We start from the raw sequence: 27,345 nt of genomic DNA, 5'->3' as shown, positions 1-27,345 counted from the left end.
CAGCTTTCTACATATGGCTAGCCAGTTTTCCCAGCACCATTTATTAAATAGGGAATCCTTTCCCCATTTCTTGTTTTTGTCAGGTTTGTCAAAGATCAGATAGTTGTAGATATGTGGCATCATTTCTGAGGGCTCTGTTCTGTTCCATTGATCTATGTCTCTGTTGTGGTACCAGTACCATGCTGTTTTGGTTACTGTAGCCTTGTAGTATAGTTTGAGGTCAGGTAGCGTGATGCCTCCAGCTTTGTTCTTTTGGCTTAGGATTGACTTGGGGATGCGGGCTCTTTTTTGGTTCCATATGAACTTTAAAGTAGTTTTTTCCAATTCTGTAAAGAAAGTCATTGGTAGCTTGATGGAGATGGCATTGAATCTATAAATTACCTTGGGCAGTATGGCCATTTTGACGATATTGATTCTTCCAACCCATGAGCATGGAATGTTCTTCCATTTGTTTGTATCCTCTTTGATTTCATTGAGCAGTGGTTTGTAGTTCTCCTTGAAGAGGTCCTTCACATCCCTTGTAAGTTGGATTCCTAGGTATTTTATTCTCTTTGAAGCAATTGTGAATGGGAGTTCACTCATGATTTGGCTCTCTGTTTGTCTGTAGTAAACTTTTTAATTGCAGAAAATCTGTTTGGTTCTTTCCAATACAACTATGTCATCTTTTAAATTTTGAATTATTTTCCAGCTTCTTTGTGTTGAATTTCAACTTTCTCTCAGATCTTATTGAGTTTTTTTGCCATCCATATTCTTAATTCTATATCTGTCATTACAGACATTTCATTCTGGTTAGGATCCATTGCTTGGAAGCTACTGAAATCCCCTGGAGGTGACAAAACACTGGCTTTTTGTATTGCTGGAGTTTTCGTGCTGGTTGTTTCTCTTCTGAGAGCTGACACTTTGTATTTTTTTTTTTTATTTGCTATCATTTGGATGTGACTTCTTGATTTTTTATTCTATTTGTTACCTTGGGGATATGACTGTGCCATATATGGTGTTTCATTTATTAACTTAATTTCTGGGTGCTTTCAGAGTGCCAGGCCTCTGTAGGAGTTCCTTAGTTGCAGAAAGATTTGTGTAGTGGCTTTCTAAGATGTTGTTGGTTGTAGTAATGTAATTTTGTCTGGTGATGTAATTCAGGCTGCAGTCTACTAGGTGGTCCTTAAGAGTAAGAGGCAGTAGGTAGCGGTGAGAACAGAAGCAACAGAGAGGAAGAAAAGCACCCTCCCTCAGGATATGTTCACCTTTAGTCAGGGTAGAGCTGCTAAAGAAGCCCAAGAAACAGTCTCTTTCAACCCACACTTCCTGGGCCCAGTGGGAAGGGCCACTGCTGAGTCTGCAGCAGTACACTGAGGTGGGGTGTGGGGGGAAAGAGGTGACCCACTTTCCATATCCATTCCTGGGCTTCGGTGGTGTTCCCTTCAGCAGCTGGTGTTATACTTGCATTTTTATCAACCCATGGTTGTCTTTGAGTGGCTGCACCCTATCCTCCCTTAGGGACAAACCACACAAAGGTTTAGATCTCCAGGAGGGCAACATCTGCCTCCTTCTTATTCTTCAGAGCTAAGGAGCACTGTCCCCCAAGTGACCAAAAGAGCAGGCTGGGACACCCAGCAATGACCCACACAGACAGGTTTCAGGTTCCAAAGCTGCCCTGCTGCAGTCTTGCCGTCTGCAAGAAACCTCAGCTTCAGCAACACTCCTTGCACTCCAGTCCTGTAATGGGAGAGAGTCTAATTCCAGTGCCAACTGCTGGGGCACTCTCCACACCCACCACTCATTGCAGCTCTGGAAGTCCTTCTCCCCATTCCAGAGCAAGCTCTCCAGTCTCTTTAGTCTTGAGAATAAAATGCCTGCCATTTCCACCAGTCACCAAACAACATCTCTAAACACTCAGAATGGTGCCAGGTGTGGGATTATAATTGGAGAGAGTGGGGGCCCTCTCAGGTGAGCTACATGGGGAGCGTGGTTTGCTCATGTTTCATTCTAACAACAGCAGTCTAGGAGGTGGTCCTGAAGAGTAAGAGGCAGTAGGTAGCAGTGGGAGCAGAAGCAACAGAGAAGGGAGAAAAGCACTCTCCCTGCAGAGCAGTGGGCATTGTCCTAGGCATACCTAGGACGGCCTTATTTCCCTGTCCCTTCTTGGCTAGGCAGCAACTGCTGCCATATCATCCCAAGCTCAGGCCAAGGGTGGGCTCGGTCCAGCATTAAACTCTCAAAATGGTATCTTGGGCCTGGAGAGGGTAGGGCACCATCCAACTAAGCAGTGTGAACAAGAAGCCATGGGGAGTGCAGTCCAATTACAACTGGATCTCACATCAGCCCCTTGCAGAGCAGTGAGTATTGTCCTAGATATGCGTGGGATGACATGGTTTCTCTGTCAGTCCTTGGTCAGGTGACAGTTGCACTCATGTCAGCCTGAACTCAGGCCAAAGGCAAGGCTCGGCCCAGTATTAAACTCCCAAAATGACATCTTGGGCCTGGAACTAGACAGGGTCAGAGCACCACCAAGGCACGTAGCATGAACAAGAAGCTGTAGAGTGTATGGTCCACTTGTGTCTTAATCTAATCAGCAACTTGTAGCAGAGTGGCAAGTACCCTACCAGAGGTTGCGTGGGTGTGCTTATTCTCCCCAGTTCCTCCTTGGATCATTGCAGCGGCTATAGTCATGTCTGTAGGTCCCCAGTATCTGCACTCTCAAAATGGCTTCCCACTGAGGTTACTCCAGGATCAAATGCCTCTGAGTTTCTGTGTGGGTTCCCTGTCTGGAGCAACATTTCTGAGAATCTTTAGGTAGCTCCATGTATCAGATATGAGGCCCTAGTGGTTGGTCAAGGGTTTCTCCCATGGCCCAGATTGTTAAAGCTGATTTCTGAGCTCTGTGGGTTTCTATCTTACGGTTTCCCCACGTCCAGGATCTCAGTTGGTTCCCAGCTGGGTAAGCTGCCTGGAACACTATCTTTACTTACTTCTGGCACTTCCCATCTCTTCTCTGATGAATCCAAGTGTTCTCTCCAAGATGACCTGTACAGTGTGAGTATATACTTATTACTCTGGTTTGTCTCTGTGGAGGAGGTACATACTACTTGAGTCTAGTCAGCCATCTTGATCTGTAGTTCTCTTAAGCTTTTATTAGACTGTGACTATTACCCTGGAAGGTAACTTAAACTCTCTCTTGGTTAATACATGAGGACCCAGAGAACAGAAGCAAACATTTATCAAGTTGTGGCCATGTGAACTGTGCTTGAGTAATCAATTCATCTGAAATTCATTCTGGTATAAGGAGTAAGATTTACTTATTTTTCTCAAAAGAATAAAAAATTATCTTAGTTTTTTATATAATAAGATGTTTTCCATTGATGTGTATAACCACCTTTATTACATTAAAAATATTCATATGTATTAGGGTTATTTCTGGCTGTCTTTCAGATTCATTAATGTAGCTATTCTTCTTCATCAGTAATTTTGTTTAAAGAAAACTCTATAGTTATATACTTTTTAATGTCTGATAGGGCTTTTTCCCCTTGAGCATCCTATTAGAAATTGTCTGGCTTTAAAGAATTTACTTCCTAGTATTGTACAGTTAAGTTTCCAAAGAAATGCCAGTATAATTTTATAAATTCCTTGTACAAATATCATTATTAATATATTAAATGTGATATAATTAATTGTGAAATAAGTAATATCATTCAGAATCAGTGTAGTTTTGTTTTTTTTCTTTTTTTCCATTCATTCAACAAACATCTCTCAACAGAATTTTAGTGTTGTTTTGTTTTTGTTTTTGTTTTTGTTTTTTTCATGTAGAGCTGGCACTGACCTTGCTAATTTTATTTTTAGGTTATTTGCTCTTAATGGTGCTACCTTAAATAGGTTATTATCTTCTTTCCACTATCTAAATGGTTTTAATTTTTATTTAAATATTGTATTGACTTGTATTCTGCTTCTCTGATTTACCTACTTCCAGAAGTGTTTTCTTTTTTCTAACATTTTAAAGGTAAAAATTATTAGCTATTAAGGTGGACTATTACATGTAATACATACAATAGAAATGTGGTCTATATTCTTCATTTCCTTGGTTATGAGCCAAGAAGTAGACTTCTTTTTGTACTTCCTCATTTCAATGAGATTACTTTAATAGCAAGCAAAATGCTGGATTTTTGAAATTTATAGATCTACTTCAACATCTAGCATTAAGTTTAATGGTAAACTTAAATTTATATGTCTATACATAGCTATGTGTCACTCTATTAGTATTTTATCAGGGATTGATATGGAATATTTTGGTTGCTTATTTGGCACATTTGGAATTATTATAATGATTGAGAAATGTTTTCAAAGCCACTGGTATAACAAATTACTTAAAAAATAAAGACTTTTATTTGTGCTGGAAAAATATTTCTCCTGCAATGATACCTTTTATATAAGTATCAAAATGTTATACTAAAGCTTTATTCTTCATAGAAATATGAATACATGAAAGTCAATGAAATGCTTATACTATAAAACATTGAAAAAATAAGTAATTCTTTATAATGATATTTTTTAAAGCTTGAAGTCTTATGTTTTATGGATCATAAAAATTTTTTTGACTTTAAACTATTCCAAATTGAGTCTCACTATTTCCTGCTTTTTAAAAGACAATACATCAAACATAACAACTTCTTCCTAATGATTTGATGGCATCAAGGTCACCAAAGTGTTAGGCCAAGCTGTCCTTTAGGTATTATATAATACGGGTTTTATCGTTTGTTGCTGTTGTTTAAGAACCATAAGTGATTGTTCTACTTAAGTCGATGCATTCTTTTTTCCTGGTTATTTTCTCTCTGCCACCCATTGCTGCTTTAAATTGTCCTAAATCATTCTACTTTATGAGTTTGTAAAATGGCTTGGAAGTCCAGTTATTAATATTTCATTAAAAGTGCAGTAAAAAGTCATTGTGAGAACAGGTAAAGATCTCTCTGGTGAGTTGAATAAGAGAGCTTTATTTTCTTTTTAGGAGCTTTTTTGTGACATCCCTTTTGTCAGTTGAGAAAACTTTTTATCACTGAATTCTGTGCTGTATGCAAGATAAGCGAGGTTGCTATTTGTTTGAATTATAGATTTAGGAACAAATTCTGCTGTCTGTATTGCCAAACTAGAGTGTACAAATATTAATTACTATTCCCCCCCCCCAAAAAAAATTGTATTTGTCTATATAAGTGAATATCTCCTGAGAGACCCAGAACTGCACTTTGGATAACATCTTGACCATTTTTTCTCAGTTTTATATTTTGAGAAAGGAGTCTACTGTTTGTTTTGTCATGAGAAAAGCAGTTTCGTATTTGTATTATATATAATATCTTCTGGTTAAATTATTGAACTGGAAAAACCAATACTTTATTAATTGTAAAAATGCACATTTGAAAGAACTATACTGTACTGCTGCTGTAACAAATTACCACAGAAAAAGTGGCTTAAAACAACTGCCATCTATTACCTCAGAGTTCTGTAGGTTCGAAGCCTGGGGTGGCATGTCTGAATTCTCTGCTCAAGGTCACAAAAGGCTGAAATCAAGGTGTTACCTAGGCTATACTCTTATCTGGAGCTTTTCCAAATTTATTTTGATTGTTAACAAAATGTATTCCTTGTGGTTGTAGAACTGAGGTACTGTTTTCTTGCTGGTTGTCAGGTCAGAATCACTCTCAGCTTCTAGAGACCACTTGCATTCCTTCTTATATGACCCATCTTCAAGCCAGGAACAGTAAGTCAAGTCCTGCTCATGCTTCAAACTCTCTGATTTTCCCTTCTGCCACTAACTGGAGAAAGCTCTCCTTCCCCTTCTACCACTAGCCTGAAAAAAATCTCTCACTTTCAAGGGATCACGTCATCAGGGCCAGCGAGATATTATTCCTATTGTAAAGTCAACAATGCTATATAGTGTAGCAGTTCATGGGCTGATATTTCAACATAGGCACAGGTTCTGGAAAATAGGTCATGCAATCTCAGGAAGGGAAATTTTTAAAATCCTACCCACTGCATATATTAATTGCAATTAACTCTTTTTACATGTGGGATGAAATCATAAAAAGAAGGGTTTCTCAGAGTGGGGTCTAGAGCCAGGTCAATATTGTGGGTGTACCAGGTGTTAACTGAGAGATGCTGTGCAAGTAATTAAAGTTTTCTGTAATTTGTTTTTTATTATGTAAAATTGACACAATAATAATATGTATCTCATCAGGCTTTTATAAAATGAAATGTAGTAATGTAGGTAAAGCTCTTAGAGCAAGGGAAATATTCACTAAATATTATTTATTAATATCTTATTTAAAACTCCCTACACAAAACACCTTTACTCAGTATTTATTTAAGAATAATATTTCAATTAAAATATCCCTAAAGTGTCAAGTAGCTCTTAATAATATATGTATCATGAGTTCTCTTGGTTATATGAATACTTCTGTTTAAGGCTAGTCGAGTGAAGCAGTGGGAATGGAGAATGAACAAAGAAATCTGTAATTGGTTATGATCAATTAGTTGTAAACACAATTGCACTCAGACCAGCCTTATAAATACTTTTTATAGAAAATAATCATTGGACATTGTAGGAAACAAGAAATGTAGCAGGACAAGCCACAGACAAAACCCCTCAGACACTGAGTTAAAGAAGGAAGCAGTTTATTCAGCTGGGAGCATCGGCAAGACTCCTGTCTCAAGAGCTGAGCTCCCTGAGTGAGCAATTCCTGTCCTTTTTATGGGCTCACAACTCTAAGGGGGTGCACGTGAGAGGGTCGTGATCGATTGAGCAAGTAGGGGGTACGTGACTGGGGGCTGCATGCACCGGTAATTAGATCGGAACAAAACAGGACAGGGATTTTCACAGTGCTTTTCTATACAATGTCTGTAATCTATAGATAACATAACTGATTAGATCAGGGGTCGATCTTTAACTACCAGGCCCAGGGTGTGATGCCAGGCTGTCTGCTTGTGGATTTCATTTCTGCCTTTTAGTTTTTACTTCTTTTTCCTATGGAGGCAGAAATTGGGCATAAGACAATATAAGGGATGGTTTCCTCCCTTATCCCCCCCACTTTGAGAATCTCACTCAATAGTGGGAGTTCTGGGGTATATACCCAAAGGATTATAAATCATTTCACTATAAAGACACATGGATACGTATGTTTTTTGCAGTGCTATTTACAATAGCAAAGATTTGGAACCAACCCAAATACTTACCAATGATAGACTGGATAAAGAAAATGGGGCACATATACACCATGGAATACTATGCAGCCATAAAAGGAATGAGTTCATGTCCTTTGCAGAGATATGGATGAAGCTGGAAACCATCATTCTCAGCAAACTAACACAGGAACAGAAAATCAAACACTGCATGTTCTCACTCATAAGTGGGAGTTGAACAATGAGAACACATGGACACAGGGAGGGGAACATCACACACCCAGGGCTTGTCGGGGAGTAGGGGGGCAAGGGGACAAATACTTAATGCATGTGGGGCTTAAAACCTAGATGACAGGTTGATGGGTGCAGCAAACCACCAAGGCACATGTACACTTATGTAATAAACCTGCACGTTCTTTCATGTATCCCAGAACTTAAAGTAAAATAAAAAAATAATAAAAATAAAAAAAGAAAATAATCAATGGGCATTGTAAGAATTATTTCTAGTAACTCAGTATCAAAATTTGTTATTACTACAAATGCTACACACCTATCTCTTAACTAACATATAGTCTATAATAAATTATCAAGTTTATAAAATTGCACATAAATATATCATGTTTAGAAGACATACAGTATTATAAACAAAAGAAAACAACAGAACTCACAAACTGATAAATTAATAATAATTATAGAATTAGGTGGCTTAGATAGACAGCTAATAAAGTACATTGGTGAGGAAATTCCATAAAGGATATTATTATTAATAATTTTCCTTAAAAAAGAGAAAGCATACCTTAATTTTATTATTCTTAAAAAGAAGATAAAACATTTACAATACCCGCTGACATTTGAATAAGAAAAACAATTGTATTGGCTTATATGAGTAAGCTCTACAAACATAAAATATCGTTTTTCATTTTGTATCGCTTAACTTTATATAACTAAGCAAGATTGAAGACTGGAGTATAAATAGGCCTTGGTTTCTGAGGTAAGCTGAATAATGCACCTCCCCACCACCCAGAAAAATGTCCATATCCTAAACCCTGGAACCTGTGAATATGTTATGTTACACAGAAAGAGTGGGATAAAGCTTGTGACGGAATTAAAGTTGTTAAGCAGCTGAATTTAACATAAGCAGATTATTCTACATTATGTCTGATTAAACTGGTATGAGCCCATTGTAATCACAAGGGTCAATGTCAGAGAAATGCAATGTTGCTGACTTTGGGGATAGAAGATGGAGCAACAAGAAATGTGGTGGCCTCTAGAATAGTAGTCCCCAACCTTTGGGGCACCAGGGACTAGTTTGGTGGAAGAATATTTTTCCATGGATGGGGTCGGGGAGTGGAGGTTGGTTTCAGGGTGAAACTGTTCCACCTCAGGTCATCAGGCATTAGATTCTCATACGGTATGAGCAACCTAGATCCCTCCCATGCACAGTTCACGATAGGGTTTGTGCTCCTATGAGAATCTAATGCCATGGCTGGTCTGACAGAAGGTGAAGCTCAGGGTGCTGCTCACCTCCTGCTGTGCGTCCTGGTTCCTAACAGACCACGGACCACTACTGGTCCACATCCTGGAAGTTGGGGACCCCTGTTCTAGAAGATAGAAAAGGCAAGAGAACTGATTTTCTCCTGGAGCCTCCAGAAAGGAACAGAGCCCTGGCAGCATTTTGATTTTAGTGCAGAAAGAACCATTCCAGATTTCTGACCTCCTGAACTGTAGGATAACATATCTGTGTTGTCACTAAATTGAAAATATTTTTAACAGTAGCCATAGTAAGTTAATATAAACTGATTTGAATAATGAAGATGGAAATGAGCTCCTATTTCTGCTGTAGCTACTAGGATAGGTGAGTAGGTCACTTTTGAAGACTGAAGTTACAGGAAAAACTGTGACAGTTAAAAATCCTGTCACGTATTGAGATTTAAGACTTATCTAGCTCATTTGAATGAGGCTTTGAAATCCAAATCAATTCCTGACTTTTCTTTTTTGAATTGCAACCCCTTTGCTTGCTCACAAGTCTTAATTTCACTCATTCCTATTTCCTCTGAGGAGGGTAACTGGACCTCAAATTCCCTGCAAAGGTTTTGAGCAAGGCTTTGGAGTCTGTGGGAAGTACAGTTGTTCAAATACTTTCTTCCTTGTCCACTCATACCAGAAAATATGAGCCTAATGAGATTGTGTTAATTAGGATTAGATTACTTTCTTCTGCCATCGTCGGTCAAATAGAGTCACAAGAGACAGATACCTGTGTAAACCATTTTTTTTTTCTTTATGCAACTGAGTCTTACTCTGTTGCCCAGGCTGGACTCACTGCAACCTCTGCCTCCCAGTTCAACAGATTCTCTTGCCTTAGCCTCCTGAGTAGCTGACACTACAGGCATGAGCCACCATGCCCGGCTATTTTTTTTTTTAATTTTTTGTATTTTTAGTAGAGATGGGGTTTCAACAGAGTTTGAGGCCAGGCTGGTCTCAATCTCCTGACCTCAGATGATTCACCTTCCTCGGCCTCCCAAAGTGCTGGGATTACAGGCGTGAGCCACACACCAGGCCACCTGTGTATAACTCTTAATTTTTAGTTATGCATTCATATAATATAAAAGTTATCAAACTTTCAGAATCCAGATGACTTTAAAGTTAGTTATTCAACTATGTAGTTTGCTTTAGAATTTTGATTTGAAGGCAAATGAATAAAACATTCAATATCCAATATAATAAATATATTAAAATATAAAATAAATACATTTGTTTAAAATATTATACATGTTAATAAACAGTATTGAATAACTTTTGTGAACGTTGCAATTTATTTTTATCCTAACAATAACAATAATTTCCTAATACTTCAAAATTAGTTATATATTGGAATGAACCTATATTTTTAGCAATATCAGAAAGCAGATTTGACATATCTAATTATTGCTATTACGTTTAAGTAAAAATTGAGCATAAATTGTATCATTTTTACTTTAATTAGCAAAACTTCTGTTATGAAAGTGTTTATGTTCATTTAGTTCATTACTAGTTAGGTTCTAAAGAGTAAATGAGTCCCCAGAGGAATATATTCCCTAGATTTGCAAACTTTTATTACAAGTAAAATAGATCATCAGTGCTTAAGTGAAAGTACACAAGAATGTTAATTTGCTTTGTAGAAATGTTTCATGATTGAAGGTGTAACATTGGTGAAGGTGAGTCTGAACATTAAGTCAAACACTACATCAAGATCAGTGTCTGTTAGCTTATATCATATAAACATTTGGGAGCTTGTTCTACACAGGCATTTTTAATGAGAATTGGGTAACTAAACCCATTAAAACAAATCTCACCAGCAATTTAGCTGCTTCTTTCAATTTCTATTTTATTAGTCAGAGTTATTGCATTTCTCAAACTTATGTAAAAAGCTTTTAAGAAATATAAGCTACATTATTTAGAGATTCTAACAGGATTGTTCAGGATAGAGGATCATTTTATAAAATTCTATTAAGCTATTCCCCAGAATTTTTTTTTTTTTTTTTTTTGAGATGGAGTCTCGCTCTGTCGCCCAGGCTGGAGTGCAGTGGCGCGATCTCGGCTCACTGCAAGCTTCGCCTCCCGGGTTCACGCCATTCTCCTGCCTCAGCCTCCTGAGTAGCTGGGACTACAGGCGCCTGCCACCATGCCCGGCTAATTTTTTTTTTTTTTGTATTTTTAGTAGAGACAGGGTTTCACTGTTAATTAGCCAGGATGGTCTCGATCTCCTGACCTTGTGATCTGCCCGTCTTGGCCTCCCAAAGTGCTGGGATTACAGGCGTGAGCCATTGCGCCCGGCCTAAGCTATTCCCCAGATTATTTTTTAAAAGCTAGTTTAAAAAGCATAGCAAATATTTGCTTATATATCTTACAATTGACTTTTAAAACCTTCAGTTATTTAAGGTGTATGACAAATTTAAAGAAAAATATGGTAATAGTTTATTGAACTAACTTTCAGAAATTATCCAAATAACATGCATAGCTTAATTATTTAAAAGGGCTTTCATAAATATTTTTCAAGCTGGTATTATGCTACATTTTTAAATGACAAAGGTGATAGAGGGAAGTTGTAAAATCCACTGAAAGAACTGGGTCATGCTCACCAATGTTTCTATAGACTCAATAGTTTAGCATGAGACCATTATGTAATTCAAACAAGATGAACATTTGTGTCTATTTTGATCATTCACGTCTGCCAAGAAGAGAAAATAAAGTAGTTGAATTACTACTCCTTTTGTTTTTCTGCCACTTTTTCTTTAAAAAAAAAATGAATATGACAAGAGTGTTTTCACATCCTCATTTGTACCCTGCTTTGGCAGGCTGTTTGTTGGATTTATAGCAATTGGTGACTTTTTGATTTTATATTTTATCAGGAGCTACAACTATAGAGAAGTATGATCTGAGAACAAATCTGTGGATCCAGGCAGGGATGATGAACGGCAGAAGGTTGCAGTTTGGTGTGGCTGTTATTGATGACAAACTCTTCGTAATTGGAGGTCGAGATGGCTTAAAGACATTGAACACGGTTGAATGTTACAATCCCAAAACCAAGACATGGACTGTCTTACCACCAATGTCAACACATAGACATGGTCTAGGTAAGATCTCTTACTTTATTGATATTACTTTTAGAGACATGTTATTGATAATGTAACTATATGGTAAAATATATTATAGATGCCTGTCTTAGTAAATTTGTGTTGCGATAAAGAATACCTGAACCTGGGTAATTAACATAGAAAAGTTTCTTGGCTCACTGTTCTTCCAGCTGGAATATTGGGCCTTTAGTGAAAGTTTCAAAGTTTCCACTCATGACAGAAGGCAAAGAGAGGCCATGCATTCAGAGATCACATGGTTACACAGGAAGCAAGAGAGACGGGAGCAGGTGTCAGGCTCTTTTTAACAACCAGCTCTTGAGGGAACTAATAGAACAAGACCTCATTACCATGAGGACAGCACCAAGCCATTCATGAGCAATCTGTTCCCATGGTCCAAACATCTCCCAGGAGACCCCACCTCCGACACTGGAGATCAAATTTCAACATGAGTTTTGGGGAGACAAACATCCAAACTATGACAATGTCATCAATTATCATTATCTTTAAGTAAATTATGGGCTTATTTGAAGCATATTTTTTATTTAAATTTCTTGACATCTTCCTGTGTTTACTAATCTTAATTTAAACTGTTGAGATACATATTAAAGTTCTCTAAAAGAGTAGACTCCAAGCCATCCTCAAAGTAGACCTCAAGCTGTCCTCAAAGATCATACGATATGTACAGTTGAATATGGAAAAATAAAGTACCATGGAAAGGCTGAAGTAGTGCAACCCAGAGGGAAAAATAGTTAATGTGGGTTGAGTGAAACTTAAGGTAGCTTTCTCTCACATTATTGAATAAGCACATCTATGTCTTTGCACCTAATTGATTCCACCTTGAAAAATCTGGACAATAAAGGTTTAGAGAAAGAGCAACACATTCGTTGGCACCATAAGTCATTGTGATAGGATTTATCTGTTCCCTGCTATGGGATAACCAGGAACTAGAGAGAACTATACCTGGATTCAGATCTCGATGTGCATCTTGAATTTATCACTTTCTATTTGCATGATTTGGGGCCAGCATTTAAACTCAGCCTTGGTTTCGTGATTTGCCACCAATTCAAGGTTATTAAGTAGACAAAAATATAATAATTAAAATCACTATGAAATCATTTTGTAAATTGTAAAGTCCTATATACATATTATAAAGAGCAATTGAATAAAGACTAACAGTTCTTGAATTTACACTTTGTCTTATGAGGATTGTAAGGAGAAGTACAAATTACTTTTTTTTGAAGATCTAAAATACGCCAGCAAATTGACTAAGTGCTTCCTTTCCTATATTTAGAATATACATATTAGACAGATAACAGAGTTTAATTGCAAATCCACAGATTTAGGCATTCACAGGTAAGCAAAATTAATACTTGTTCAATGTTCATGTTCCCAGCACTGTATTTTGCATTCATGTCTACTCCACCATCAATCCAAAGTAAAATTTACAGAAATTAAATATACACAGATTGATGGGGGGAGAGGGAGAAAAGGAAAGAAAGAGAGAAGGAAAGATGGCTGACAATGCCCTTGTAGAAGACTGCCTTTGATTTACATGCCAATGTAAAAGGTTTAGTCAGTTGAAGCCAGATTGATGGGGGCACAAGATATCTGTGTTCCCCTGATGAGGCAGAGTGCTTCCTTTATAATCAGTCATATTCCTTTATGGTCAGTTGAATCATAGGAAGTTCAGTTTTATGTATCATACTCAAATATAATAAATATCCTTGGCCTAAGATTGCTGATCTTCTAATGTAAAGTTTCAGCCTTTGATTTAACCTTCTTTCGTCTTCCAGGGATTTTCATTGCATAGATGTTGATATTCCTTAATCTATCATATTATTAAGTTTTATTTTATATTTTTGTCTTTATCCTTTCCTGATAGATAACTTTAATATTCAGCCTTCTGTATTGTTCTTAATCTGTGTGCATCATGGTATATATTTCATGTATTGATATCTTGATGTCAATCAAATTTTTTTGCATTCTTGCTATCCATAATTGGTAATTCATTATAATTGCTTTCTTCTTCTTAGTGGTTTTCATATTCTCCCTTATCTCTGTTAGGCTACGTACTGTTCCTATTTCAAATTCCTATCTGCTTCTTTAACTCTTCTTTATTGTAGATTCATCTTCCTTCTCTCTCCTTCCCTTAGCTCTTTTTTTTATTTCTCTCTCCTCTTTCTCTGTTGTTCATCATTTTTCTCTTTTTTTTCCTACTGTTTCTTTCCTGCTCTTCTTTCTATTCCTCTCTCCCACCATTTCTTGACCCTCTGTTTCTTTCTCTTTCTCTTCTAATGCTGGTTAATGGTAGTTGCGGCCTCTGAAATAGATAATTCTTTTATCTGAGTACTCATGTGGCCAGTATCAGATACTTTGGGTAATTGTATGAAGGGCTAAGGCATATGATATGTTTTTGTATCTTACTAACACAATCAGGAGTAGCTGGGGGAATTACAGCTGGGCATGAAGCCCTAACCCTGTAAGCTGACTTCGCTCAACCTATTTGCTGTTATCCCTGGTATGTAGGCCTCAGGCGTTGCATCTGTTTACTTCCATTTGCACATAAATCTTCTTAAGATGTTCTTTCTTATCTGTGGATGCCTTAACCTTAGAGCTCGTAGCTTAAATGAGAAGGTAATATTCATGACCAGCAAGTCTGTTTGCCTCTGCTATTCAAAATTCCTCATTCAAGCTGGGCTCTGATGGCATTGTGATGTTAACAATCCAATTCTGGCAAGTTCTGCACCGACATTGACGTATCATCACTAGCGATATGAAACATGCAGTAACTCTTCCTAAGGGAACAATATGGGGTAGTAAAAAAAGAACATATCAAGTTTTCCTCCCAGATATTCTCTCAAGGCAGTGCTCTAAATTTTTGTCTCACTCAGAATGTCACAAATGATGTTAGGCTCTCAAATATATATGATTACTCTCTCTTCAGTATAATCGGCAGGATTGGGTTTGAGTGTGAAATCAACAGTTTGTGCTAGTTTTCTACTTGTTCAGAAACTAAAATGTATCATTTTATTTGCCACACCATTAATTTGTATCTATGTGTAGTATGCAGAGGTTTTACAAAATTGAATATATAATAACATACATTCAAGTGAAAAGAAGCTAGAGTCTAAAGTAAAATTTTAAAAATTTAAAAAAGTGAAACCTCAAAATGTATTTTGACTTATCCAGCTTTTTTCCCTTTGATTTACGTAAAAAAAAAAAAAATCTTACATGATTTTATGAGAAAGTCACCTGAGTTCTGTAGTTGCTAAAAGTACGTGGTTTAAAATGTTTCACAGCTATCGATAAATGATCATTCTGCTGGATAAAGTAACATATAAAAATTATATTCATTTAAATTCTGTGACATCAAGGGAGCAAAGATCTGCCCAGGGAATTAAACAAATTAAGACCACACTTTTCTCAATATGCTATGAATATTTATTTTATCACTTAAGTCTTTAAGCATATAATTCTATATATTATCTTTTTTCATGATATTTTATATCGTATAAAATTGAATAAGACATTACTACAATGCACTATTTCAGTTAAGTGTTTTGAGGAGAAATTGGTAAAGCATAACTGATTGTTTATTATGGATTTTTTATATGCTATCCAATATCTTATATGTTATATGGTAGGGGTTGTTTCTGCTTTTAGTTTGGTTCACATATCATAAAGTTAATTAAATTTTAAAGTACAGAAATCAGTGTGTTTGAATATATTGAGATGAGCAGACATCACCACTAGCAAATTCCAAAACATTTTTGTCATCCTGAAAAGAAATCCTATACCCAACACATTGTCAGTCTTAATAACCCAGTCTTTCCTTAGCAGCAATTAATCTGCTTTTTATCTCTGTGGATTTGCTCATTCTGAATATTTCATGTAAAAATAATTATATGATTTCTGGCCTTTTGTGTATGGCTTCTTTCATGTAGCACAATGTTTTAAAGTCAATTCCAGGTAGTGTATATCAATATTTCATTCCTTTTATGGATGAACAATATTCCATTATCAAGCTTTACCACATTTGTTAATACATCATCAATAGAAGGACATTTGGGTTGTTTCTATAGTTTGGCTGTTATGACTTCTACTATATATGCCTTTTTGTTTGAACGTATGTTTTCAATTGTTTTTGGTATATATCTAGGTGTGGGATTATTGAGTCCTGTGGTTAATTCTTGGTTTCCCTTTTGGAAAAACTGCAAACTGTTTTCCAAAGTGGCTGCACCATTTTCTATTCACACCAGCAATGTATAAGGGTACCAGTTTCTTCACATTTTTGCCTAAAATTGTGATTTTATTTAAATAATCCCAGTATATTTGAAGTAGTATCTCACTGTGGGTTTATAAGCATTTCTCTAGTTTCTCATTTCTAATTATTTTTGAGAATCTTTTTTGTATACCTTCTTTGGAGAAAGCTCTATTGAAATATTTTCTCATTCTTGTCTTGGGGTTTTCTTTTTATTGTTGAGTTATAAGTGTTCCTTTTACATTTTGATACTCTGGTTAGAAGGCCTCTATCAGACTAAGAATTTTAAATATTTTCTCTCATTCTATGAATTTTATTTTTTTTTAGTTTTAAGTTCTGGAGTACATGTGTAGGATGTGCAGGTTTGTTACATAGGTAAACATGTGCCATGGCGATTTGCTGTGCCTGTCAACCCATCGCCTAGGTATTAAGCCCAGCATGCATTCGCTACTTTTCCTGACACTCTGTAATTTTCTTAATAGTGCCTTTTGAAGCACAGAAGTTATTAACTTCATGAAATACTATTTATTTATTTGCTTGTGGTTTTATTGATATATCTAAGAAATTATTTTCTAATCTATGTTCATGAAGATTTATGCCTATGTTGTCTTTTTAAAGTTTTAGATTTCAAACATTTAAGATCTTAAATTAAGAAATATGATCTGCACTTTGAGTTAATTTTGTATTTGTCATGATATAGCAGTTCTACTTCATTCTTTTGCGCGCTGTCCTAGCTTCTTTTGTTGAAAGGACCTTTCTTTCCCATTGAATTCTTGGCACCCTTGTCAAAAATCAATTGGCCATAACTGTGAGGGTTTATTTTTGTATTTTTCAATTCTATTACATTAGTCTATGTGTATATCTTTATGCCATTCCCACATTTTCTTGTTTACTGAAGCTTTGTAGTAGTTTTTAAAATCATGTAGTGTGATCACACTGTCTTTGGTTTTTATTTTAAGAATTTTTGGATATTCTGGATCCCTTGTATTTCCATATTTTTTTTAAAAAGATCAGCTTATCATCAATTTCTACAAAAAGGTACCTGGGATTTAAATATTGACTGCATTGAATCTCCAGATCAATTTGTGAGTATTGCCACGTAAAAAAAAAATAAATCTTCCAATCCTGTATATGAGAGGTCATTCTGTTGAGTTAGGTCCCTAGTCTTGTACCTATTTTGCTAAATTTATTCCTAAATAATTTATTTTGATATTATTATCAATGTGATTGTTTTCTTCATCTCATTTTCAGATTTTCTATTGCTAGTGGATAGAAATACAGTTTGTATTTGTATATTTAACTTGTATCCTGAAATCTGGCTGAACATATTTAATAGATTAATATATTTCTTTGTATTTATTATTATTTTTTCTTTTTTATGTGTGTGTGCGTGTGTCTGTGTGTGTGTGTGTGTATGCTTCCCCCATGGCACTGGCTTGACCCTCCAGCACTCACTATACAACTGACTTTCACTATTAAATATGTTTCTCCTTTTTTTAAAATAAAGAAAGAGATGTTTTTATCAGGCTAAGAAAGGTCCCTTATATTCCTAGTTCAATGAATGTTTTATTTGTTCTTGCTGTTGTTTTTGCGTTTAGAAATGGGATTTCCCCATGTTGACCAGGCTGGTCTTGAACTCCTGACCTCAGGTGATCCACCTGCCTTGGCCTCCCAAAATGCTGGGATTACAGGCGTGAGCCACCTTGCCCGGCCCCTAGTTCAATGAATGTTTTTATCATGAAAAAGGTATTGGATTTTCCTGTGTCTATTGAAATATGCATGTGATTTTTGTCTTTTTTCAATTAGTAGAGTATATTAAATTAATAATTTTCAGGTGTTAATACACATTGTCTTTTTCAAATACATTACACTTAGTCACAGTGTAGAACCCTTTTTATATTTTGGTGTATTTTATTTGTTTGTTAGTATTTTGTGGAAGATTTCATATCTATATTCACAAGAGATACTGGTCTAGAGTTATCACGTCTCTGTCTGGTTTAGGTATGAAGGTAATATTGGCATCATGGATGAACTGGGAAATGTTTTCTCATATTAAGTTTTGTGAAATATTGTGTAGAGGATTGGTGGCAACCACAACATTACAGAGAAGGAGATAAAAATAAGCATATTTAAACCTCACTGTTCTCTAGATTTCATTGTTTTTCTTGAATACATGCTTCCTATATTGTTCCCCGCCTTATTTTTAGTTTCCAGAGTTTGATTTTAATATTTTTGCCAGTGTTCTTATTATTAGTAGATATTTGAAGGTTGTTATTTATGCAATTCCTGACAATGTCACTTTAAGAGGTTGTTTTTATATGGGTACAGCAACGATAAACTAAGTGATGCATAAATAAGAGGAATCTTTTGAAAACATAATGGTTAGCTTAGAAAATTGACCAAATGTGTCAGAACTGGCTAAAACCAAAAGAAGCTTGATAGTTAAATAGAGACCACAATTACATCTCGGTGAATGCCTGGTGAGGACAAAGACGTTTCTATGGAAAGATGCTGGATGCTTCAGCTGGCGTCTCTGCCTCTACCTACTCTAGATGTATTAGGTAGCTCTAAGTTACATTCTCTTCCAAACTTAATGTTGCTTCAACCATTGACAACGCAAAACAAATACAAAACAAAATCTTTCTTTCCTTCTTTGCTTTGGTCATTCCAGATTTAAAGTCTCTTGTTGGAAGCACACTATTGGCCTTACGTTTTCAAGGTGAGGAAACAGAAGTAGCTCAACTTATTGTCATCAGTAGAGAAATAACAAGCCTTGCTTTCCAAGAACACTGATGTGTATATATGTTTCCAAAGTAAGAATGATCAGATATTAGGACAGTAGAGGGAAAAAATGGTCATTTGTTCATTCTACTATTTATTTGTTAACTGATTAAATTCTCACAACTACCCTATAATACAAATACTGTTTATGTCATTTTAATTGTACAAAAAGTGATGAAAGAAGTAGTCAACTAACTTTCCCTATTTCACATCACTTTACAAGGAAAACTTTGGGTTTAATCTCAGATTCCTTGACTCAATAGTCATATTTTTTCTAACATGCTACTGCCAAAAAAATAAGTAATAATAATAATGTAATATTTTGATTTTTTATATTTTTAATTTATTAAATAAGACTTATTCTGTCAACTTACCCATACAAAATAAAAGACAGACATGTAAAACAATTTAAAAAATTAATTTAAAAAAAATTCTGAAATTCAACGTCTGAGTGAAATTGATAGCATAGAAGATCAATCCTAAAGATTCCTGTGGAATAAATTCATGGAATGATTTAATCAAAGAAGTATTTTAAATTTAGAGGATAGATACAGATTTTAATATAGGCATAGATATAGACAGATAGATATGTAAGTAAATAAGTAGACAGACAGATAGATAGATAGATAGATGATAGAGAGAGTACTGTGGAGTCAAGTGTTTATCTTTTTCTTCTGAATTCTCCTGAGAGGCAAAAAGAGGAAAACAGTGCTAGAACTATGACTGTCATTTTTCTAATAGCCATTGTAATATCATTAGAATAATAGAGTTTATAACTAATAAATCAGAAAAAGGTCCCCTGTATTCTGCAATTTAAAGATTACCTATCTTATAGGCTGATCTCTGATCAAGTCTTTCTAAAATCTTCATTTTATTCATCACTTCTATGTACTTGGAGCTACAAGTATTTATTGCTTAATATTATTTATATACCATCTATCAAGATTCCTAGGCTATGAGTTAAGATATACATAAATACTATATTTTCTTTTTTTTATTATTATTATACTTTAAGTTTTAGGGTACATGTGCCCAATGTGCAGGTTTGTTACATATGTATCCATGTGCCATGTTGGTATGTTACACCCAATAACTCATCATTTAGCATTAGGTATATCTCCTAATGCTGTCCCTCCCACCTCCCCCCACCCCAAAACAGTCCCCGAAGTGTGATGTTCCCCTTCCTGTGTCCATGTGTTCTCATTGTTCAGTTCCCACCTATGAGTGAGAACATGCAGTGTTTGGTTTTTTGTCCTTGCAATAGTTTGCTGAAAATGATGGTTTCCAGTTTCATTCATGTCCATACAAATGACATGAACTCATCCTTTTTTATGGCTGCATAGTATTCCATGGTGTATATGTGCCACATTTTCTTAATCCAGTCTATCGTTCTTGGACATTTCGGTTGGTTCCAGGTCTTTGCTATTGTGAATAGTGCTGCCGTAAACATACGTGTGCATGTGTCTTTACAGCAGCATGATTTATAATCCTTTGGGTGTATACCCAGTAATGGGATGGCTGGGTCAAATGGTATTTCTAGTTCTAGATCCCTGAGGAATTGCCACACTGACTTCCACAATGGTTGAACTAGTTTACAGCCCCACCAACAGTGTAGAAGTGTTCCTATTTCTCCACATCCTCTCCGGCATCTGTTGTTTCCTGACTTTTTAATGATGGCCATTCTAACTGGTGTGAGATGGTATCTCATTGTGGTTTTGAATTGGATTTCTCTGATGGCCAGTGATGATGAGCATTTTTTCGTATTTTTTGGCTGTATAAATGTCTTCTTTTGAGAAGTGTCTGTTCATATCCTTTGCCCACTTTTTGATGGGGTTGTTTTTTTCTTGTAAATTTGTTTGAGTTCATTGTAGATTCTGGATATTAGCCCTTTGTCAGATGAGTAGGTTGCAAAAATTTTCTCCCATTTTGTAGGTTGCCTGTTCACTCTGATGGTAGTTTCTTTTGCTGTGCAGAAGCTCTTTAGTTTAATTAGATCCTATTTGTCAATTTTGGCTTTTGTTGCCATTGCTTTTGGTGTTTTAGACATGAAGTCCTTGCCCATGCCTATGTCCTGAATGGTATTGCCTAGGTTTTCTTCTAGGGTTTTTATGGTTTTAGGTCTAATGTGTAAGTCTTTAATCCATCTTGAATTAATTTTTGTATAAGGTGTAAGAAAGGGATCCAGTTTCAGCTTTGTACACATGGCTAGCCAGTTTTCCCAGCACCATTTATTAAATAGGGAATCCTTTCCCCATTTCTTGTTTTTGCCATGTTTGTCAAAGATTACATGGTTGTAGATATGCGGGATTATTTCTGAGGACTCTGTTGTGTTCCATTGATCTATATCTCTGGTTTGGTACCAGTACCATGCTGTTTTGGTACCAGTACCATGCTGTTTTGGTTACTGTAGCCTTGTAGTATAGTTTGAAGTCAGGTAGCGTGATGCCTCCAACTTTGTTCTTTTGGCTTAGGATTGACTTGGCAATGCGGGCTCTTTTTTGGTTCCATATGAACTTTAAAGTAGTTTTTTCCAATTTTGTGAAGAAAGGCATTGGTACTTTGGTGGGGATGGCATTGAATCTATAAATTACCTTGGGCAGTATGGCCATTTTCACAATATTGATTCTTCCAACCCATGAGCATGGAATGTTCTTCCATTTGTTTGTATCCTCTTTTATTTTATTGAGCAGTGGTTTGTAGTTCTCCTTGAAGAGGTCCTTCACATCCCTTGTAAGTTGGATTCCTAGGTATTTTATTCTCTTTGAAGCAATTGTGAATGGGAGTTCACTCATGATTTGGCTCTCTGTTTGTCTGTTATTGGTGTATAAGAATACTTGAGATTTTTGTACATTGATTTTGTATCCTGAGACTTTGCTGAAGTTGCTTATCAGCTTAAGGAGATTTTGGGCTGAGATGATGGGGTTTTCTAGATATACAATCATGTCATCTGCAAACAGGGACAATTTGACTTCCTCTTTTCTTAATTGAATACCCTTTATTTCCTTCTCCTGCCTGATTGCCCTGGCCAGAACTTCCAACACTATGTTGAATAGGAGTGGTGAGAGGGGGCATCCCTGTCTTGTGCCAGTTTTCAAAGGGAATGCTTCCAGTTTTTGCCCATTCAGTATGATATTGGCTGTAGATCTGTCATAGATAGCTCTTATTATTTTGAGATATGTCCCATCAATACCTAATTTATTGAGAGTTTTTAGCATGAAGTGTTGTTGAATTTTGTCAAAGCCCCTTTCTGCATCTATTGACATGTGGTTTTTGTCTTTGCTTCTGTTTATATGCTGGATTACATTTATTGATTTGCATACGTTGAACCAGCCTTGCATCCCAGGGATGAAGCCCACTTGATCTTGGTGGATAAGCTTTTTGATGTGCTGCTGGATTTGGTTTGCCAGCATTTTACTGAGCATTTTTGCATCAATGTTCATCAAGGATATTGGTCTAAAATTCTCTTTTTTGGTTGTGTCTCTGCCAGGCTTTGGTATCAGGATGATGCTGGCCTCATAAAATGAGTTAGGGAGGATTCCCTCTTTTTCTATTGATTGGAATAGTTTCAGAAGGAATGGTACCAGCTCCTGCTTGTACTTCTGGTAGAACTTGGCTGTGAATTCATCTGGTCCTGGACTTTTTTTGGCGGGTAAGCTATTGATTATTGCCACAATTTCAGAGCCTGTTATTGGTCTATTCAGAGATTCAACTTCTTCCTGGTTCAGTCTTGGGAGGGTGTATGTGTCAAGGAATTTATCCATTTCTTCTAGATTTTCTAGTTTATTTGCGTAGAGGTGTTTGTAGTATTCTCTGATGGTAGTTTGTATTTCTGTGGGATCGTTGGTGATATCCCCTTTATCACTTTTTATTGTGTCTATTTGATTCTTCTCTTTCTTCTTTATTAGTCTTGCTAGCGGTCTATCAATCAATTTTGTTGATCTTTTCAAAAAACCAGCTCCTGGTTCATTAATTTTTTGAAGGGTTTTTTTGTGTCTCTATTTCCTTCAGTTTTGCTCCAGTTTTAGTTATTTCTTGCCTTCTGCTAGCTTTTGAATGTGTTTGCTCTTGATTTTCTAGTTTTTTTAATTGTGATGTTAGGGTGTCAATTTTGGATCTTCCCTGCTTTCTCTTGTGGGCATTTATTGCTATAAATTTCCCTCTACACACTGCTTTGAACGTGTCCCAGAGATTCTGGTATGTTATGTCTTTGTTCTCATTGGTTTCAAAGAACATCTTTATTTCTGCCTTCATTTCATTATGTACCCAATAGTCATTCAGGAGCAGGTTGTTCAGTTTCCATGTAGTTGAGCGGTTTTGAGTGAGTTTCTTAGTTTAATTGCACTGTGGTCTGAGAGACAGTTTGTTATAATTTCTGTTCTTTTACATTTGCTGAGGAGTGCTTTACTTCCAACTATGTGGTCAATTTTGGAATAGGCGTGGTGTGGTGCTGAAAAAAATGTATATTCTGTTGATTTGGGGTGGAGAGTTCTGTAGATGTCTATTAGGTCTGCTTGGTGCAGAGCTGAGTTCAATTCCTGGGTATCCTTGTTAACTTTCTGTCTCGTTGATCTGTCTAATATTGACAGTGGGGTGTTAAAGTCTCCCATTATTATTATGTGGGAGTCTAAGTCTCTTTGTAGATCACTAAGGACTTGCTTTATGAATCTGGGTGCTCCTGTATTGGGTGCATATATATTTAAGATAGTTAGCTCTTCTTGTTGAATTGATCCCTTTACCATTATGTAATGGCCTTCTTTGTCTCTTTTGATCTTTGTTGGTATAAAGTCTGTTTTATCAGAGACTAGGATTGCAACCCCTGCCTTTTTTGTTTTCCATTTGCTTGGTAGTTCTTCCTCCTTCCCTTTATTTTGAGCCTATGTGTGTCTCTGCACGTGAGATGGGTTTCCTGAATACAGCACACTGATGGGTCTTGACTCTTTATCCAATTTGCCAGTCTGTGTCTTTTAATTGGAGCATTTAGCCCATTTACATTTAAAGTTAATATTGTTGTGTGTGAATTTGGTCCCGTCATTATGATGTTAGCTGGTTATTTTGCTCTTAAGTTGATGCAGTTTCTTCCTAGCCTCGATGGTCTTTACATTTTGGCATGTTTTTGCAGTGGCTGGTACCTGTTGTTCCTTTCCATGTTTAGTGCTTCCTTCAGGAGCTCTTTTAGGGCAGGCCTGGGGGGTGACAAAATCTCTCAGCATTTGCTTGTCTGTAAGGTATTTTATTTCTCCTTCTCTTATGAGGCTTAGTTTGGCTGCATATGAAATTTGGGTTGAAAATTCTTTTCTTTAAGAATGTTGAATATTGGCCCCCACTCTCTTCTGGCTTGTAGAGTTTCTGCCGAGAGATCTGCTGTTAGTCTGATGGGCTTCCCTTTGTGGGTAACCCGACCTTTCTCTCTGGCTGCCCTTAACATTTTTTCCTTCATTTCAACTTTGGTGAATCTGACAATTATGTGTCTTGGGGTTGCTCTTCTCGAGGAGTATCTTTGTGGCATTCTCTGTATTTCCTGAATCTGAATGTTGGCCTGCCTTGCTAGATTGGGGAAGTTCTCCTGGATAATATCTTGCAGAGTGTTTTCCAACTTGGTTCCATTCTCCCCGTCACTTTCAGGTACATCAATCTTCACATAGTCCCATATTTCTTGGAGGCTTTGTTCATTTCTTTTTATTCTTTTTTCTCTAAACTTCCCTTCTCACTTCATTTCATTCATTTCATCTTCCATCACTGATACCCTTTCTTCCAGTTGATTGCATCGGCTCCTGAGGCTTCTGCATTCTTCACGTAGTTCTCAAGCCTTGGCTTTCAGCTCCATCATCAGCTCCTTTAAGGACTTCTCTGTGTTGGTTATTCTAGTTATCCATTCGTCTAATTTTTTTTTCACAGTTTTTAACTCCTTTGCCATTGGTTTGAATTTCCTCCTGTAGCACAGAGTAGTTTGATCATCTGGAGCCTTCTCCTCTCAACTCATCAAAGTCATTCTCCAGCCAGCTTTGTTCCATTGCTGGTAAGGAGCTGCGTTCCTTTGGAGGAGGAGAGGCACTCTGCTTTTTAGAGTTTCTGCTGTTTTTTCTCCATCTTTGTGGTTTTATCTACTTTTGGTCTTTGATGATGGTGCCATACAGAAGGGTTTTTGGTGTGGATGTCCTTTCTGTTTGTTAGTTTTCCTTCTAACAGACAGGACCCTCAGCTGCAGGTCTGTTGGAGTTTGCTAGAGGTCCACTCCAGACCCTGTTTGCCTGGGTATCTGCAGCAGTGGCTGGAGAACAGCGGATCTTGGTGAACCGCAAAAGCTGCTGCCTGATTGTTCCTCTGGAAGTTTTGTCTCAGAGGAGTACCCGGCCGTGTGAGGTGTCAGTCTGCCCCTACTTGGAGGTGCCTCCCAGTTAGGCTGCTCGGGGGTCAGGGACCCACTTGAGGAGGAAGTCTGCCCATTCTCAGATCTCCAGCTGCGTGCTGGGAGAACCACTACTCTCTTCAAAGCTGTCAGACAGGGACATTTAAGTCTGCAAAGGTTACTGCTGTCTTTTCATTTGTCTGTGCCCTGCCCCCAGAGGTGGAGCCTACAGAGGCAGGCAGGCCTCCTTGAGCTGTGGTGGGCTCCACCAAGTTCGAGCTTCCCAGCTGCTTTATTTACCTAAGCAAGCCTGGGCAATGGCAGGCGCCCCTCCCACAGCCTCGCTGCCGCCTTGTAGTTTGATCTCAGACTGCTGTGCTAGCAATCAGCAAGTCTCCGTGGGCCTAGGACCCTCCGAGCCAGGTGCAGGATATAATCTCCTGGTGTGCCGTTTTTTAAGCCTGTTGGGAAAGCGCAGTATTAGGGTGGGAGTGACCTGATTTTCCAGGTGCCATCTGTCACCCTTTTCTTTGACTAGGAAAGGGAACTCCCTGACCTTTTGCACTTCCCGAGTGAGGCAATGCCTCACCCTGCTTCGGCTCATGCACGGTGCGCTGTACCCACTGTCCTGCACCCACTGTCTGGCACTCCCTAGTGAGATGAACCCGGTACCTCAGATGGAAATGCAGAAATCATCCATCTTTTGTGTCGCTCACTCTGGGAGCTGTAGACTGGAGCTGTTCCTATTTGGCCATCTTGGCTCCCCAGCCAATACTATATTTTCTTAAAAACCAGACATAATTCATCTTCCAAGAGAGAGCTTAAAACAGAAAAAGAACACAAATTTATTTGGCATCTCCAAGTAGATGCCATAAGATATTCACCCTTGAAAACAAGAAGTTATCAAAAGAGAGAAAAGTGTAAGAAATTTCTCTTCAAATTTAAAATGTTTGCTGCAATTGAGTATCGAATAAAAGTTTTAGAAAAATATAAAATTGATGTCATCTCTTTAAAATCAATAAAATGACTAAATATTAAAATTATGGGAAAATAGATGAGATAAAAAGCAATAATTAGAAAGTTAATATCCTGTTTATAGCCATTATAGTAGAGAAGTAAAGTGAAAGTCAGAAAGAAAAATAATAAAAAATAATTTGAGAAAATTAATCTAAAGTACAACACAGAACTTCTAAAATGATTCTCCTAGAAAGCAATCAGAAAAACAATGAGTGACAAAAGGATTTTATGTGTTTCAAATTTTGTATCCTATTTCAGAATATCATGGGTAAAATGATGATTACAATATCTCCCATAGTGAGGGAAAATAAAACAAAACCTAAGGTAATGAGAACAACAGGCTTGAATGAACAGCAATGAAATTCCTGTCAGCTAAAAGGAATGAGAATCAGACTGGTATCAGGCTTTTGAGTATCAATCCTAGATGCTAGAAAATAATGAAAGCATACTTCAAACTTCCGACAGGCAAAGGTTTTCAACTTACTTCCTAGTCAAGCTATTTCTCAAGTATGAAGAAACAAAAAGACATTTTCATGCGTTGTGGGTTCTGCCAATCTTAGCAAGAATATGAACCTCAAAATTCCTTTCTCATGAACTTGATATTTGACAAAAACAAAGAAAAAAAGGAGTATCTCAAAAAGCATATTCTAGTGTTAGGATTCAAAGACCTCTTTTCCCTTTCAGGAAAGGTAGAAGATAAACTGTTGTACATTCACAGAGTTCTTGACCTTATGGGAGACATAGTCAGTATATGGTCTCTGCCAAAAAGCAAACACGGACTGTCTCCCCCTGCAAAGAAAGATTTGGGCAGTCCTAACGTATCACAAAATTGCCCTCATCCTCATTGCTTAAAAGAAGTCTGATTCCACTTCTGGTCCATTATATTACGCTGGAAGAAACTTACTAAAACAATCTGGGGATGCTCCAGTTAGATCAGGGGGTGCGACAAAGGTGGAGTGGAGAAATCTACCGCTTTGTATCCAGAAATGCTTATGTGGCAGTGAAACAGAATCAATGAGGTTTCATAAACCACATGGGGGAAATGTGATGTTAAAATATGAAATAGTATTTTCAAGACAATATGAAGTACTTGAAATAATATTTCTTAAATATATATGTAATATATATAAATGTGTGTGCATATATGTGTGTGTGTGTGTGTGTGTGTG

The 27,345-nt window shown here is 36.9% G+C and overlaps 1 protein-coding gene across 1 annotated transcript in view; it reads left to right on the top strand.

Moving 5' to 3' along the window:
- Positions 1 to 27,345, top strand: part of KLHL1 (kelch like family member 1) — a 402,603-nt gene that overhangs the window by 290,664 nt on the left and 84,594 nt on the right. The window contains exon 6 of the mRNA XM_032151000.2: positions 11,547 to 11,771. Within this exon, the coding sequence (XP_032006891.1) occupies positions 11,547 to 11,771 (225 nt within the window). The remainder of the gene's footprint in view (positions 1 to 11,546; positions 11,772 to 27,345) is intronic.

This window comes from Hylobates moloch, unplaced genomic scaffold (assembly GCF_009828535.3).
Source record: "Hylobates moloch isolate HMO894 unplaced genomic scaffold, HMol_V3 SCAFFOLD_4, whole genome shotgun sequence".
Lineage (NCBI taxonomy): Eukaryota > Metazoa > Chordata > Mammalia > Primates > Hylobatidae > Hylobates > Hylobates moloch.
The sequence above is the reverse complement of the archived record's forward strand: the minus strand, read 5'-3'. Positions and strand labels throughout refer to the sequence as shown.